The sequence below is a fragment of the Portunus trituberculatus genome, chromosome 11 (genome assembly GCF_017591435.1).
Source record: "Portunus trituberculatus isolate SZX2019 chromosome 11, ASM1759143v1, whole genome shotgun sequence".
Classification (NCBI taxonomy): Eukaryota; Metazoa; Arthropoda; class Malacostraca; order Decapoda; family Portunidae; genus Portunus; species Portunus trituberculatus.
Genome location: NC_059265.1, coordinates 5,114,783 through 5,132,282, shown reverse-complemented (window position 1 = coordinate 5,132,282; position 17,500 = coordinate 5,114,783). Strand labels below are relative to the sequence as shown.

General features: G+C 37.6%; 2 protein-coding genes and 1 long non-coding RNA gene across 5 annotated transcripts in view; 2 read left to right on the top strand and 1 right to left on the bottom strand.

The window, feature by feature from the left end:
• The window catches only part of LOC123502375, a 10,166-nt gene extending 6,471 nt beyond the window's left edge, over positions 1 to 3,695 (top strand). For both annotated transcript variants that reach the window (XM_045251551.1, XM_045251552.1), the window contains 2 exons: positions 1,287 to 1,503; positions 2,361 to 3,695. In XM_045251551.1, the coding sequence (XP_045107486.1) occupies positions 1,287 to 1,503; positions 2,361 to 2,715 (572 nt within the window). In that variant the 3' untranslated portion in view covers positions 2,716 to 3,695. The remainder of the gene's footprint in view (positions 1 to 1,286; positions 1,504 to 2,360) is intronic.
• Positions 3,696 to 4,102: 407 nt separating this feature from the next.
• The window catches only part of LOC123502379 (repressor of RNA polymerase III transcription MAF1 homolog), a 28,852-nt gene continuing 15,454 nt past the window's right edge, over positions 4,103 to 17,500 (top strand). The window contains exons 1-2 of one of the 2 annotated variants that reach the window (XM_045251555.1): positions 4,103 to 4,888; positions 7,305 to 7,448. In XM_045251555.1, the coding sequence (XP_045107490.1) occupies positions 4,803 to 4,888; positions 7,305 to 7,448 (230 nt within the window). In that variant the 5' untranslated portion in view covers positions 4,103 to 4,802. The remainder of the gene's footprint in view (positions 4,889 to 7,304; positions 7,449 to 17,500) is intronic. The other variant, XM_045251556.1, reaches the window with a different exon arrangement.
• LOC123502441 lies at positions 12,184 to 13,121 on the bottom strand. The gene is made up of 2 exons (XR_006674072.1): positions 13,049 to 13,121; positions 12,184 to 12,345 (listed from the first exon to the last, which is right to left on the bottom strand). It is a non-coding gene; the product is annotated as an uncharacterized LOC123502441 (long non-coding RNA).

Genomic DNA, 17,500 nt, shown 5'->3' with positions numbered 1-17,500 from the left:
CTTTATAACTCTGCACAGTTTCGCATCGTCCGCAAACAGATTTATGTAGCTCTTCACTCCTTCTGGCATGTCATTTATATAAATGAGAAAAGTATTGGCGCCAATACTGACCCCTGTGGCACTCCGCTTTCTACTGCTCTCCACTTGGACTTCATATCTTTGACTACCGTCCTTATTTCTCTCCCCCTCAAATAATTTTCCATCCATCTCAATGTGTTTCCTTTTAAACCACCCTTCTCCTCTAATTTCCACAGTAACCTTGCATGTGGCACTTTATCAAATGCCTTTTTAAATCCAAGTAAATACAATCAACCCATCCTCTCTCTCTTGTACCCTATCAACTATTCTAGAGTAGAAACTCAGTAAATTTGTTACACACGACCGACCTTTTCTAAAGCCAAATTGGCTATTTGATAGTAATTTGTTGTCTTCAAGGAACTCGATCCATTGTTTCTTTATTACTCTTTCACACATCTTACATATTACACTAGTTAGTGATACTGGTCTGTAATTTAGAGGTTCTTCCTTCCTTCCGCTCTTATATATGGGAACCACCTCAGCTCTTTTCCATTCCACTGGTACTGTTCCATTTTCTATTGAGCATTTTATGATGTTGTATATAGGACTTGCTAGTTCTTCCCTACATTCTTTCAGTATTCTGCCTGAGACTTCATCCGGTCCCATTGCCTTTTCTTCATCCAATTCCTTCATTAATTCTTTTATTTCAAGCTTGGTTACTTTAATCTCTTCCATATAGATGGTCTCTCTATTACCCTGTGGTCTTTCAAATTTGGATTCCTTAGTAAAGACCTCCGGGAACTTATTATTTAATAATTCTGCCATACTTTTTTGGGTCTTCCACCATCCCATTTTCTCCTTTTAACCTTTCTATTGTTTCTTTTTGTCTTATTTTTCCGTTTATGAATCTGTAGAACAATTTTGGTTGCTCCTTGCATTTTTCAACTATGTCCTTTTCATAGATCCTCTCCTCTTCCTTCCTCAATTTAACATATTCATTTCTTGCTATCTTGAAGTTTACCTTATTTCTTGCATTTCTATTTCTATTTCTTTTTCTCCTCCACCTTTTGTGTGTGTGTGTGTGGGTGTGGGTGTGTATGTGTGTACGCCTGTGTGTGTGTGTGTGTGTGTGTGTGTGTGTGTGTGTGTGTGTGTGTGTGTGTGTGTGTGTGTACGCCTGTGTGTGTGTGTGTGTACGCCTGTGTGTGTGTGTGTGTGTGTGTGTGTGTGTGTGTGTGTGCTCTCAAATATTCTTTCTTTCGTGGCAGCGAACAGCCTTAATCTGTTCAGTCAAGGTCTTTCGATACTGCAAGGGATCCTTCCTGGGACCCTTTGGTGTGGAAGGAGTGACCAAGCTGTTACCTACCGACAACTTGGATTCCGAACAGCGCTGGATTCATGCTGCCGTACTCACGACCACTGTCCAGTCAAGCTGTTGCCCATGACTTCCAACTACGGCCTGACCAATATCAGCCTCAAAACCAAGTGAGTGCATAAATGTGTAGCACGACTAGAGACTGTAATAATATGAAATGAAGATTATAATAATGAATGTAATGATAATAATAATAATAATAATAATAATAATAATAATAATAATAATAATAATAATAATAATAATAATAATAATAATGATAATAATAATGATAATTATTATTATTATTATTATTATTATTATTATTATTATTATTATCATTATCATTATCATTATCATTATCATTATTATTGTTATTATTATTATTACTGTTATTATTATTATTAACAATAATAAAATCAATAATAATGAAAGGTGACTTATTAAAATTTCAGTAAAGTATAGGTACCTTACGTACAGTACATACTGAAAATATACGAAGAGGGAGGGGAGATGCTTGAAACTAGAAAACTACCCTTTAATGGTTAGTTTCTTGCACCATGGTGAAAATCGCACTGAGGCGATATTCGGTCCGTGCTTGTTGGGTATTATAATTACCTTGTTAGTGTGTCGTTTGGCACGGTGCGGGAGAGGCACATCTGGGGGAGGCAGGTGGCATAGGCGTCGGTGACACAGCGGGCCCCTCCCCAGTTTCTTAAAGGTTTGTCAGTGTCTGGTAAACAGCTTGGGCAAACTCAGGGTGGTCAGGGCATCTTCATAGTTGGTATAGGCATGCCCAATAAATAAGGACAACTCTACATCCCCTCTTCTGCACATTTTCTAGCTGCTGCTGTTCAGCGAAGCTGAGAGTTAGATGAAGACCACGCTGAGGAGGCATAGCCTATATGAGTTTTAGTGTGTGTGTGTGTGTGTGTGTGTGTGTGTGTGTGTGTGTGTGTGTTTGAAATAATTGTTTCTGCACGAACAGGTCTCACTGCTTGTGCGATCTGGAATTTTACCGGTGCCTGAAGGCCGCCGGCCAGACTGATCCTGTCGCTAAAGCAGTCGGGGAGGTGTACTTCAATATCCTTCAGTTGGATTGTTTGAGCACAAGATCCATAGACTCTTTTCGTGTTGCTGACGATGGATCACGTGTCACCACGCCTACAGACTCGCAGAAAGAACAATCGTATCAGCACAAGTCCACAGCAGCTGTCAATCTCTCTAGTCCCCGCATGGAGTGCTCTCGACGAGATTCTAACGGAGGATGCCGCATGTGGCTCATAAACCCACGGGCGTACACCCAACGCCTCCAATTTACACACTCTAACTTAACATTCTGAAATGATCATGTTAGCCGAGAGAGAGAGAGAGAGAGAGAGAGAGAGAGAGAGAGAGAGAGAGAGAGAGAGAGAGAGAGAGAATGTATGTGTGTGGGAGGGAGGGGTATAATATTTGAATTATCTAAAAATTTTACCCAAAAAATAACTTTGTCTTTATTATTCAACAACGCTTCTTAACAAAGAATTGTCCCAGGTCACAATTAATCTCCCTGCATTCACTATATGTATTCCATGATAGTGTGTGTGTGTGTGTGTGTGTGTGTGTGTGTGTGTGTGTGTGTGTGTGTGTTTAACATGTGACACTGGAGATCGATTGAGGAGCTAAGCTTATACTGTAGGAAGCTACCGTCTCCATATAACTTTTATCCAACTTTTCCTTAGAATCACGAATATTTCTAGCATATAATTATCACCTCTCCCTACAGTGCATTCTATGCCTCAATTAAACTACTATAAAAGAAGCTAAACATTACATGTGTGTGTGTGTGTGTGTGTGTGTGTGTGTGTGTTACAGGTATAATCCAAAAATTAAACATTTTTGTGTGGGTAATATTTTGTATTTCATCACTGTCATCATCATCATCATCATCATCATCATCACTATCATTTTCATCACCCTCCTCCTCCTCATCATCATCGATCATCATTATCATCATCATCATCATCACTTTCATCATCATCATCATCATCATCATACTTTTATCATCATCACCATCATCATCATCTTCTTCATCATCATCATCTTTATCATCATAATCATCATCGTCATTCAATGCTACCGTAAACTGCCTTCTGCCAGCAGCTTTCTCGACCAGTTCATCGCTATTCTCCCGTAAGTCTTGTGAAAGCATTTCTGTTCAGTAATAATGTAAGCGGGCCGTTTCTCACAATACTGCATTGGTTACTAAATACGCTTCAGTTGATTTTCATTTATATTTTTTAACAATAGTTTGTGCTAAATAAACATATATATTTGTGTGCACTTTCTATTATTTCATCCTTATACCTACATTGAAAGATCTTTAAGAATTCCGATCAGTTTACTGGAATTTAGCTAATTCAGAATATTCCTAATACTTTGTAGAATTTTCTACTTTATAGGTGCTGACTGTCATGATAGCGTATATGGAGAGACCCATGAGTAGTTAAACCCTAGCTGTTTCAACTATTTGTACGAGGATTTGTGACCATGGAGAGTGAGCTTTCGTTATCTTTGATCGAGGGAGAAAAGCAGCATCTGTATTTATATTTTCCTTTTGGATTTAGAACTTATAACTATCAGGATTTTCCATCCTTTATTTCCCAGCACTTTTGACAGCAATGATTGAGTCAGTAGGCAGTCAGTGGTTGTAATTAAGATGAGTGGTGATGTCTGGCAACTGTAACACATAGCAGCAGCAGCAGCAGTCAGAGAAGAGCTATTAGTGATCTGCTGTTTGTGTTTACTGTACACTGTGTCCAATCACCACAGACGCTTAGATGGTGAGACTATGATGTAATTAGTGATCATTGTATAACTACATTGGAGACAAGTAAATAAGAAAAAAAGGGTATACCAGTGTTGCAGAAAGATAGTGAGGAAGAGGAAGCTATCTAGATAAGGCCACTGATTCCTGCCTACTCGCGCGCCTTTGCAGTGCAGGTGTGAGGTGTCCCTGCAACGCCCACTGCTTGGAGGTCACTTGTAACAAGATCCCAACACGTCAGGTGGTATTATGATCTGCCAGGAGCATCTGCACTCAGCGGATGGTGAGGAGAACAAGCATCCCAGCGAGGTGGTGGTGGTGGTGTCTAGAGGTCAGCAGCGGACTGTCTCTACCTTGACCTGGCCAAAAATAGCTTGGAGAAGACATTTTTAAACCGCTCGAAACTTGGTGACTGACGACTTGTATATTCAATTGCGTCTATTTGTGTGGCAATTAAGTTATTAGCGTCACATTTAATTAACTAACTGCCAATAATATCTACATAGTGCAGACAAGCGTACAGCCTTTGCCTCCTTGAAAGATTGAAGTTGCACGGTGTGAATCAAGAAATATAAGACTGATACATCGTTTTACCAAATAAAATAATAATAATCCAGTGCCATGAAGCTGCTTCCAGAATCCTCGGGTTTTGAGGCAATCAATAGTGCCCTCAACATTGAGACTGTTGATGCCAGCATTATGGGAAGGTAGGTGATACGCAGTTCTTGCTCAGGGGTGGCTCTTTTCCTGTATATCACCACTAAGTAAATATATGCCCATCCTCTCTCTCTCTCTCTCTCTCTCTCTCTCTCTCTCTCTCTCTCTCTCTCTCTCTCAATAATTTGCAGTAATGAATCTCGGATAATATTGAGGTAAGCATAGCCTCTTCCCCCAAGGTTAATACTTTTGTGTCAGAAAGAATTAAGGTTGCAACATATATGAGCTTCTGGAAATTTAATAAAGCAAGAAAAAGAAAGCAAAAATTTGGTAAGTATTAAGAAAAGTAGTGTGGCCCTGTCATTTTTGTTGTCAGAGAAGACCAGAAACTATCCCATCATTTCCTGTCCAAGATGGATGGGATTTCTGTGGAGAGAGAGAGATCAGCCTGGTGCCTCTATGCCTCCAGAGGCACCCTGTGCTTCTTGGAGGTGATGGTGCTGTACTGCTACCTCGACCCTCTGAGATTACTACTATCTCAGAGGAAATAGTAGTGGTGGAGCTGCCTAGCTCCCCAAAGGAAGGCCATCCCTTGTGTGACCGAGAGGGCCCACAGAGCGCAGGTGAATGCCTGGCTGCCCATCCTGGTTGTGGTATGAGACAGTATAACAGGAGGCATATAACCATGAGAAGGGAGAAAAGACTGCTGAAAGTCTGATTGGGAAAAGAGTATCGAGGAGATTGGCAAGAAGGCTAAGGCAAGTGTGTGTAGGCTTGAGATGAAGGGTCGGGAGTCTTTGGGTGAGAGAGCCATTGAAATGAAATATTTTTAACTGTATTTCCATGACCACCTGATAATGATTTTAAATTTGAATACAACTAAATGCATTTTTTATGTAAGAGCAAATAATAATTATAATAATTGTGTATATATATATATATATATATATATATATATATATATATATATATAGATAGATAGATAGATAGATAGATAGATAGATAGATAGATATATATATATATATATATATATATATATATATATATATATATATATATATATATATATATATATATATATATATATATATATATATATATATATATATATATATATATATATATATATATATATATATATATATATATATATATAGTATGACTTGAAAGACAGGGCGTCTATAGCGCACGGTACAGGAGAGAAGACCCACAAAAGGACTGTTATCTTCATTATATCCACTTCACACAACTTACATCTTCAGATGTACAACAAAACACTGTAAAACCACATGTAAAACTTTAAAACATGACCATTCATGGTCATGTTTTAAAGTTTTATGTGTGGCTTTACAGTGTTTTGTTGTACACCTAAAAATGGGATATGTACTTTCCCGAAATGTTGTGTGAAGTGGATATAATGAAGATAACTGTCTTTTTGTGGGTCTTTCTCTCTATATATATATATATATATATATATATATATATATATATATATATATATATATATATATATATATATATATATATATATATATATATATATATATATATATATATATATATATATATATATATATATATATATATATATATATATATATATATATATATATATATATATATATATATATATATATATATATATATATATATATATATATATATATATATATATTTATATAAAGTAATACTCCGCTTAACGAATGTTCATCAAAGATTCTAACAAATTTCTGGTTTAACGTACTATATAAAGTTAGACCCAAAAGTCTGCATAACGTTCAACCACATCCGTTTTAGCGAATTTTCTGGGTTTGAATTTGCTGGGTGAGGGACCGAATGTGGCAGCTTCGCTGTGATTGGCTGGCTCCCCACCTCTGTCTCTAGCGCTCCTGGAGCTGGATCCATGATTCTTTAGCTACGTCAGAGCAACCTCCTGCCGCGAAATGGCATCCATGAATGCTTGGAGGGACGGTGATGAGGTTGCTGGGAACACCACCTCTGGAGGTGGTATTACTGTCTTATATATGCATTTATGTTCACAAAACAACATTTCTATTAGCTTTTTACAAACCTTGCCCCCAAGAAAGGATTGTTTTGTAATGCATAAAGTGAAATCTTACGTGGAATACCAAATGCTTGACAGTCTTGTAAATGAGGTGGTTGTGGAAAGCCTGAATGAGTCTCTGGCAGAAGGACAAGTGACATGGTGTGTTAGAAACCAGGAATCTATGATTGAATTTCGATTATTGCCAATTAGGTTATTGTTACCAATTTATCAGTTCTTGTGATAATTTTTTTGTTATCATGCCCAGCTATGCTTTTAACCCACTTTTGTTCCCTGTTGAGTGTCCTCTCTTTAAACACACACTGTCTATTCTCAGGTATGTAGTTATATTGCCAACCTGGAAAAATCTAAGTTGATTATGTTCCAGTTACTAATGATATTTTTTTTTATAAATTTTCAGGCTAGAGAGCTATTCCTGCAAAATGGTGGGTCAGGAGAAGGCATTGTATAAACGGTTCCACAGCTTCTCTGGCTTGAGTGACATGCAGGCTCTCTCACCACCTCAGTCCATGATGGAAGCCTCCTCTCCTCACTCACATGCTAAGTATGTTTGATTTAGGCCCTTGTCCTGATATGATTTTGACAGAAAAGAACATTTGAAAATGTCACACACTTAAACTAAGATATAGTTAGTTGATATAGTGTTTCTACAACATAAGACACCTTAGGTGTTGTATGTCACCCTGCCACACTCAAATTTCACCTCACAGTTAATCAAAGCCTCAAAATGTAAATGTGTATAGAACATTTTTCACTTAGAATAACTTATACTTTTCCCTCTATTAGTATCCACAGAAACTTGAGTTGCACTTAGAATAACTTATACTTTTCCTCTATTAGTATACTTATATATATATATATATATATATATATATATATATATATATATATATATATATATATATATATATATATATATATATATATATATATATATATATATATATATATATATATATATATATATATATATATATATATATATATATATATATATATATATATATATATATATATATATATATATATATATATCCATGGGGAACGATTCAGCGCCCTCCCAGCAAAAACATGTATTCCCGTGGAAACAGGAGCTCAAGGTGTCCTCTTTGACTAGATATGCAACATTGAATCGAAGCTTAGACCGTATTGTCATAGAGAGAAAATAATCTACGCAACATCTAGTGGAAGAGGATGTCTTGAGCTCCTGTTTGCTCGGGAATACACGTTTTCGCCGGGGATGGCGCTTGGATCATTGGAGCTACTCATATATATGTATGTATGTATGTATGTCTATATATATATATATATATATATATATATATATATATATATATATATATATATATATATATATATATATATATATATATATATATATATATATATATATATATATATATATATATATATATATATATATATATGTATATGTGTATGTATATGTACATATATGTATGTATGTATGTATGTATATTTATTTATTTATATACAGTGCTCATCATGGCTGGGTGAGCACCCTGGCATTATGCCATGGAAGAAAAAAAAATAAGGCCTATCATATAGGGGGTGTCTTTTGATGTTTTTCTGTCTCAGCATTATGCCAGGTACCAGCTGGTAACATGGTATCACTGCCTCCCAACACACACCACAGTACCACCTCAGTGCCCATGTAGTTGTCGTGGTGAGTGGAAATGTGCTTTGTTTTCTCATTTGTGCCTTCTTTAGTCTGAGTTTTCCTTGGTTTCTGGACTATACCTTGGGTATAACTCTTGGGTAAAAGGAAATCGTTAATGCCTGTAATAGCTCAAATCATAGGGCTTCACAAAGTTGGGCTCCAGACAAGAGAAATAGTGGCAAATGTTGGTGTGAGTGAGGGATCAGTGAGAAACTGGGTGAAGTGCTTCAAGAATGACGGTGGTGTCGAGTTACTGGTAGTCTGCTAAACCTCAGCCTGGCCCATGTCAGAAAGCAGACATGGGTTTTTCCCTTCAATTCTCTGGCAGTTACAGTAGGTGTACTCTATAGCTGCCTTTTGAGCACAGTTAAAGTACATATAGATGTCTTCTTTTAGGGGCTAGGCTTAGGTTCAGCAGACGGTAACTCAAGACCACCGTTGTTCTTGAAACGTTTCACCCAGTTTCTCATAGATCCCTCACTCACACCAACGTTTACCATTATTTCTCTTGTCTGGAGCCCAGCTTTGTGAAGCCCCATCATTAATGATATCCTTTTACCCATAGTTACCAAAGTATAGCCCAGAAACTAAGGAAAACACAAACTAAAGATGGCACAAATGAGAGAACAACTGCACAATACTTCCTCTCACCATGACAGCCACACGGGCACTGAGGCGGTACTGTGTGTTGGGAGGCAGTGACGTCATGCTAATGGCTAGTACCCAGCATAATGCTGTGACTGAAAAAGATCCCCCTATATGATAAGCCACTGTTTTTCATCATGGCATTATGCTAGGGTGCTCACCCAACATAATGCTGTGATGAGCAATATATATATATATATATATATATATATATATATATATATATATATATATATATATATATATACACACACACACACACACACACACACACACACACACACACACACGGCCCAGTAGCTCAGTGGTTAGAGCGCTGGCTCAAGCCAGATGACCGGGTTCGATTCCCGGCCGGGTGGAGATATTTGGGTGTGTCTCCTTTCACGTAGCCCCTGTTCACCTAGCAGTGAGTAGGTACGGGATGTAAATCGAGGAGTTGTGACCTTGTTGTCCCGGTGTGTGGTGTGTGCCTGGTCTCAGGCCTATCCGAAGATCGGAAACAATGAGCTCTGAGCTCGTTCCGTAGGGTAACGTCTGGCTGTCTCGTCAGAGACTGCAGCAGATCAAACAGTGAATTACACACACACACACACACACACACACACACACACACACACACACACACACAATTTCCTATAGAGTTTTTAGATGTCTTTTAGTTACTTCTGGTCCGAAGTCGGTGGTGCGACCTCATAGTGGGTGGACCAGTGGCAACGTGGATGCCTGTGAACCTCCTGGGCGAGGCCACCTGGGGGCTGGTGGTCAGAGCAGTGCCATTTTTTTCTTCTTTCTTTCTTTTTTTACATTATTTTTATATGGTTTATTCAGCAAAATTTTTTTGAATGATATTGAAAATTGCATTCTACTATTAAGACTCAAAATCTTATATTTTGTGAAGAGCAGTAATACTCTTTAGATCAGAGTATAAGATATGAACAGTGTAATGTATGAATATTTACTTTTTCTCTCAATTTTTTCATTCAGAGAATGGTTCTCTATAAGATGACTTCTGATCATTTCTCTTTCCACTGGCCAGTGTTCTTTTGGTTAAGACTCTTGCTCCTTTACAAAGGTCTGACAGAGCAATTAACAATTCTGCCTTCCTGTATTTGTGGCTTGTGTGTAGTCCTGTGAGAGCAGAAAGCTAACAGACCTACTCTCCTTTCTAGTTACCTAGATTTAGTATACTTCTCACACATTAAGAATTGGAAATCCTTACTGCTTTCCTCATTCCACAGCATTAGTGAAAGTTTTGCTGGTGGTGCTTTAGGTTTGATTTTTACTTGACTGAGATTAATCCCCATTCCATCTATTACTGTGATTCTCTCTCTCTCTCTCTCTCTCTCTCTCTCTCTCTCTCTCTCTCTCTCTCTCTCTCTCTCTCTCTCTCTCTCACAGCAAGGGGTTGGCCAGTTGGGAGGTACTCCCCCATAACTATGGGAAATTTTCACCCAATTGATTTAGTAGAGTTGTAGTATTAAAGCCATGTCCTACTTTTATAAGGTTCTATGTGTATCAACCAGTCTTCCTATGGTTGATGTACATGTACACTATATATATATATACTTGGAAGACCTCGGACTTGGAAAAAATTTCTAACGTGGAACAACTTAAAGATGGCTGAATCCGGCAAATTCATGTGACAATAGTGCCGCTTTGTTTTGATTCTACGTTGTGTCCATCCCCTTATTCTCAGCTGGGGTTAGAACATTTGATCAGAGTCACTTAACCAGGTATGTTGTTTGAGTAATATTTCACATCAGTACACTGATCTTGTAACTGACAAAAATATTCCTTAACTACTGTAGTAACAAGGTGTAACAGATGTGAAACAAAGAATTCACATAGGACTAACTGACTATGTTAAGTGACACTCACCTTGAAGCTCGTCACTTACATAAAGGTAAATGATATTGATTTTACATAATTAATTTCTTATTTATTTGGGTAAAAATTTGGGGTCTTGGAAGGGATTAAAATTACTTATATTACTGGTGTAGCCTTGTGATGGTGGCCATTCACATTTCTTCATTATAATTATTATTAATATTATTGGAGGAGGAGGTGAAGAGAAACAGGTTTTCCTCCAACTTGTCTGAATGTCTGAACATTAATATTATTATTATTATTATTATTATTGTTATTATTATTATTATTATTATTATTATTATTATTATTATTATTATTATCATCATGGTTACAATGGTAATGTATTGTGTTTATGTATATGCCTTGTGCCCGTGCTCTGTATGTTTTCCTGCTTGCCTTGGCGTCTCTTTGTTGCTGGTAGTGTCTTATACCTCTATGCTCTTGAACACTCCACTCTTGTTATTCTGTATGTGGCTGGATCAATACAGTGTCGCCCACACAGTGTTTGTAACTTACAGCCGGTTCCTGAATGTATTGGTACGGCAACAAACCAAAACGCTTACCATGTTGTTTGGCTCGCGCACCAACTATTTATGACAGTTCCACAATTCGCTTTTTTGTGTTTGGAGCGCTCGCCAACCTAGTTGTCTGGCTTACCAAAAGGATATAAAGCGTCGGAATGGTTGGTAGCCCCGCATAGCTGTGGTTGGTAAGCGTGTGAGTGAAAACCTGGTGAAAACGTAAACAATTTCGTTCGATCAGCTGATAACATGTCTCAAGGAAGAGAAAAGTTGACGTCGCTAACCAGCGACCAGAAAAGCACGTTGGTTGATCTTATCAACCAATTCAACGTCGTGCTTGATAAAAGTGGTAATTACTCCATGATAGCTAAGAAACAGGAAGCTTGGGAGACAATTACCAAGAAGTTCAATGCAATATGTGCAACACTGTTAATCAGTTTTTTTTTTTTTTCCAGACTCATCACTATGATCACATTTTCAAAAAGTAGATAACACACACACACACACACACACACACACACACACACACACACACACACACACAAGGTATAATGATTAGCATTAAAAGTAGATGGTTAAGTTTATTCATTCTTACATACTATTTGTACTTTGCAATACCTACATTATACACCATAAGATCTTATATATGCGTGGAATCCTCACTCGTCGCAATTCTTCCATTTCATACATTTCTTCATCTATGATTTCTTCTAATGCAGCCATGGTACCTGAAAAGTGTAGTTTTTAATGATCTGAAGAATACCTAGCTGCATTTTGAATGGTTGTAGGGCATAGGTATGTTAGATTTGGGTGGGGATAGGTGAGGTTAGGTTAAAATATGTTTGGTTTGTTTTAATTTCTGCCAATCTAACATTTCCGCTTTTTCATATTGACATTTTCCATCGCAAATTGATGCTTCAGAAGTTATGACAATAAATAGGTTGGTTAAGTTACCTTGGTTAGGTTAGGTTAGGTTGGGTGGGTTAGGTTAAGTTGGCTGGGTTATTGTTTGCTTGGTTAGGTTACATTAGGTTCGTTAATAGGATCCATTCACTAATGTGTAATAAATCCATCAATAATGTCTTCTGATGTGTAGACCACCACAGAATCGAGTGTTACCTGCAAGCTCATCAAGGTACCGTTTATACCTTTCCTCCATTGTTTCATCGGTCACCTCTTAATAGCCTTGAACTTAAAACTACAAATATACTCAATATACAGCCTCATGATCATTTTCATTTATTTAATCGTTTTTTTTTTTTTTTCCTGGGTATGAGCTACGTACATGATATCTCGGCTTCAGTCTACTCCACTCCTTCCATATTATAGTTTTTGCCCTTTAATTCGTCCACTTACCTTTCTTAATAGTAGAAGCACACAGTAAGAATTCATGTAATGATATATAGATAACAAGATTAATCATATACTTACCAAATTTAGTCAGTGAAGTAGAGATGTGACGAGTCGATTAGGCTGTTGTTGATGTTTGACGTGAACTCACAAGGCGACTACAGTAGACTTCAAAATTAAAACGTATGCTCAATATAGCATAAGAAAAGCTTTGTTGTACCATCAAAAAAATTTGACATGGTAAATAGACTGAAATAAATTTAATTACAGTTAGCTTCTTTTTACATTTGGAAATTTAAAATACAAGGCGGTAGCTTTGGTCGCCCGGACACTTGACCAATGTTTTGCAAAACGCCTCGACCAAAGTTCCAATCTTTGGTCCACTAGCGGACAAAAAACAGATGAAAAAAGGCATTCTGGAACGGCACAGGACACAAATTGCTTGGTTGGCTGCCTAACGGACCAAAAAGAAGTAATTCAGGAACCAGCTGTTTGACCTTAAATTTTCTGAACTGCTGTGTGTTAGTCAAGTGCCCCTACCTGGAACAGCCTTAATGCAAAGATCACCCAGAAATAACCATCTATATAAGTACGTACATAAATGCCAAGCTTCTTTAGTCCTCCCACACTATCATCTACGTGTGCCATGTAGCTCACCTCCAAAAGGTTAATAATATTGATTTTACATTGTACAATTCTTATTTACTTGGTAAAAAATCTAGGACCTTGGAATCAATTAAAATGATTTACATTGTTTTCTGTAAGGAAAACAGTTTTGAACTTGGAACAATTTGGACGCAAGACTGAGGGTCTAATATATATATATATATATATATATATATATATATATATATATATATATATATATATATATATATATATATATATATATATATATATATATATATATATATATATATATATATATATATATATATATATATATATATATATATATATACACACACACACACACTCGACCTCAAACAACGGACCTCCCATCAACGGATTTGAAACTACGGACAAATTCTGGAGTCCAGTTTAATCTACGGACAAATATTAAAATGTGTGCGATTGTCCATTCCCGGCAAATTATTGTCCAGTAAACTTCGTTTTCTATATTGTTTATTAATATTTTTTAAACTGACCATGCTCATGTCATCTATTTCAGGTTATTTGTTGTACTTAATGCTTTGTAATACTGCTTGAATTATTTCTTAATGATTACACAGTATTTTACGTACATTTTATACAGTTTTTTACGTACTTTTGCAAAGAACGGACTTTTGCAATCTACGGACATGGTCGTGCACGCATTTGTCCGTTGTTTCGAGGGTCGAGTGTACATACAGTGGTCCCTCTACATACGAGATTAATTCGTTCCCGGATCAATCCTGATCTAGAATTTCTCGTGTCTCGAATGAAATAACTAAAAACCAATTAATCTGTTCCCAGCCTCCCAAAATCATCCAAGTTAACCCTAAATAACTATAAAACACATCTTCTGATTACTAAAAACACATTCAAATAGTAATTGAACATAAAAATACTGTAATAAGATAAATAAGATATTCATGAAATAAAATGCGAGTTTATTATGAGCACTTACCATGGAGGAAGTTGGCGGCATCTAACAGAGGTGTATGCATGGTGGTGGAGGAGTGAGAGAGATAGGTGCTGGAGGAGTGAGGGAGCGCGAGAGACTGTTGATGATGCGTAAGCACTTACACTTAAAATTTAAGTTAACTTTAAATGACATCGCCATGCCATACGACAGAGTGGATGCCAATCCTCTTCTTGAATTTCTCAAACCAGCCATGGCTGGCCTTGAAATCCACTCCACGTGTACCTGACGATGTCTCCCCATCTGTTGATGCTGCCTCACGTTGAAGGTCGTTGTAGATGGACAGCGCCTTCTCGGAGACAATGCGCTCCATGATGGTATCTCCCACCAGCTCCTTATCGCGTATCCACAACAACAGAAGTCTTTCCATCTTATCATGGATGTCGGTCTTCAATTTGGAAAGAATAGTTACGCCCTTGGTCGGTTCTATAGCTTCTACTGCATCTTTCTGTTTCAATATCGTACAGATTATCGATGATGACCGATTGTATTGCTTTACGAGCTCACTCACATGAACACCACGCTCATGTTTGTCTATTATCTCCTGCTTCATTTCAATTGACATCATCCTCTTTTTTTTCTCGAAGGACACCTTTCCATTTCCTTTTTTAGAACTCATGCTTAGGATTACAAAAAATGCCACAAAAAAGGATCTGTATGGTGGGAAACACATGTACTAACTGCTGGGACTAGCTGGCTGATACTGGGCGGTCTCGACCACTCAGCCATCTAGCGGGAGCATCTGGAAATTGTCGTAACTTGGATTTTCTATCGCATGTTGGTCAAGATTTTTGCTTGTGAGACATCTCGTGTCTTGAATTTCTCATAAATAGAGTAGCTCATATGTAGAGGGGCCACTTTATATATATATATATATATATATATATATATATATATATATATATATATATATATATATATATATATATATATACACACACACACACAGTAAGTCCTCATTATACGGTACATATGCATTCCTGGAAACCTTACTGTAAATCGAAATTACCATATACTGAACCCATTATAACATGTAATAATAGGGAATGCGTTCCAGCACGTCAAATGAAAGTACAGGCAACCCCCGCTTAACGAAGGGGTTACGTTCCTAAGAAAACCCTTCATTAAGTGAAATTTTGTTAAGCGAACCGATTATAACAAGTTCAACCCCTGACTTGAACTTCCATTGAGAGTAAACAAAGTGAGAGTGCATCATAGTACATTGAAAGGTTTAATGAAAGTAAAAATTATGAAGTTAAACATTTAGGCAGTTTAATTTAAGTCATTATAATGTACACTAATGTATGTATGTACGTAACTTTATAATGTTGATGATCTTAAATTTATGAAGGGAGGTAGAGTGAAACGGGAAAGATACTGACCGGCAATCTGTGGAATGTAAACAAAGGGCACATCATTGTATCACATACAAAACTTATATACCACATTTCCACAAGACTTTCCATTTTATCCATTGTAGAGTCACGAGTTCAGGTGGTTCTTTTAGCTTGCAAGAAAGATACAGTCTCACCAGCCTTCTTAATAGGGTCTGCTGACTTGAAAATAGTAGAGACAGTAGATGGAATCAAGATTGTGGCAAGTAATGCTATTAGTTTTCTCACCTCTCTCATGTCTGGATAATATCTAGCTTCACTTCGAGAGTAAGAGACTTCCTGGTCTTTTTAGCAATGCTAGGTGACATTGCAGGGCGTTTTGGTGGTAAGTTGAGCGAGGGAAGACGAGCTGCTGGTGACGCTGCAATTGTTTTTAACAGGGGGAGTGAGTGGTGCGCGTGTTGTCCACAAGAGGCGCTGGTATATTCAAAAGCCTGTCGGCTTGCGTGATATGGCGGGGCTTTCAAACTTGGAAAAATTACCTGGATAAAACTTCGTTAAAGCGAGTTTAGTGTTCATTAAATGAGCAGATGGTAGTAAAATGAAACCTTTGTTGTAACGAAGTTTCGTTGTGTGAACCTTCGTTAAGCGGGGGTTGCCTGTACATGAAAATCATCATAAAATTTTTTTAAATAAATGTAAGGTACTGCACAAAAGAAATAAACAAAACGTTTTTATTTACCTTTCTCTCGCCATGTATTCTATCAGATGATGTCCCTTCCAAAGCTAAGGGACAATAGGGATTTCAGCCCCTACTCATCTTCGCTGATTGTGCAGACGAGGATAAGACGTCGTCGTCTGCACTGACGGAAGATGTGGAAGGGTCAGCTGTATCAGGATCAGCACGTTTCACTGATTTGAAGAAAGAGGCTATGGAGGAAGGTCCAGCTGTAGAACCGTCGGCAGCAGATGTGGAAGGGCCAACTGTAGCAGGGTCGGCAGGTGTGACAGGGACGGCATGTCTGACTGGCTTGAAGAACGAGTAGATGGAGGACTGTTTGGTTTTTCTTGTTTTTTCATCAGAGATTTCTTGATAAATCTTGATACTTTTCTCTACGTCATGAGCCACTTTGCTACTCCTGGCAGGATTTGGGTCACATTCCTTCAGGGTTTCCAGAGCTTTTTCGATACCATTGAGACATGCTCTAAGAGTTTTGATGTCCAGGCCATGCACAGGTTCTTCTTCCTCATCTACCTCTTTTTCTGTCTCCTGTGATGCCTTGTCTTGCTCTATAAGTTCATTTGAGAGAGGTTCAGCTTGGCTTTCCAAAAGATCTTGAACATCATCATCACCAACTTCATCGAAGCCAGCCCTATGGCACAGATTTACTATGTCATTTCTGATCATACCAATGTCATCTTCAGCAAAGCCTGGGAAGTCATGCGCACATTCTGGCCATACTTTATTCCACGCCAAGCTCATGGTAGACGTCTTCACTTTGTCCCAAGATGACTTGATGTTATCTAAGGTGTGCTTGATGTTATATGACTTTCACCATTCTCTGATAGTGGGCT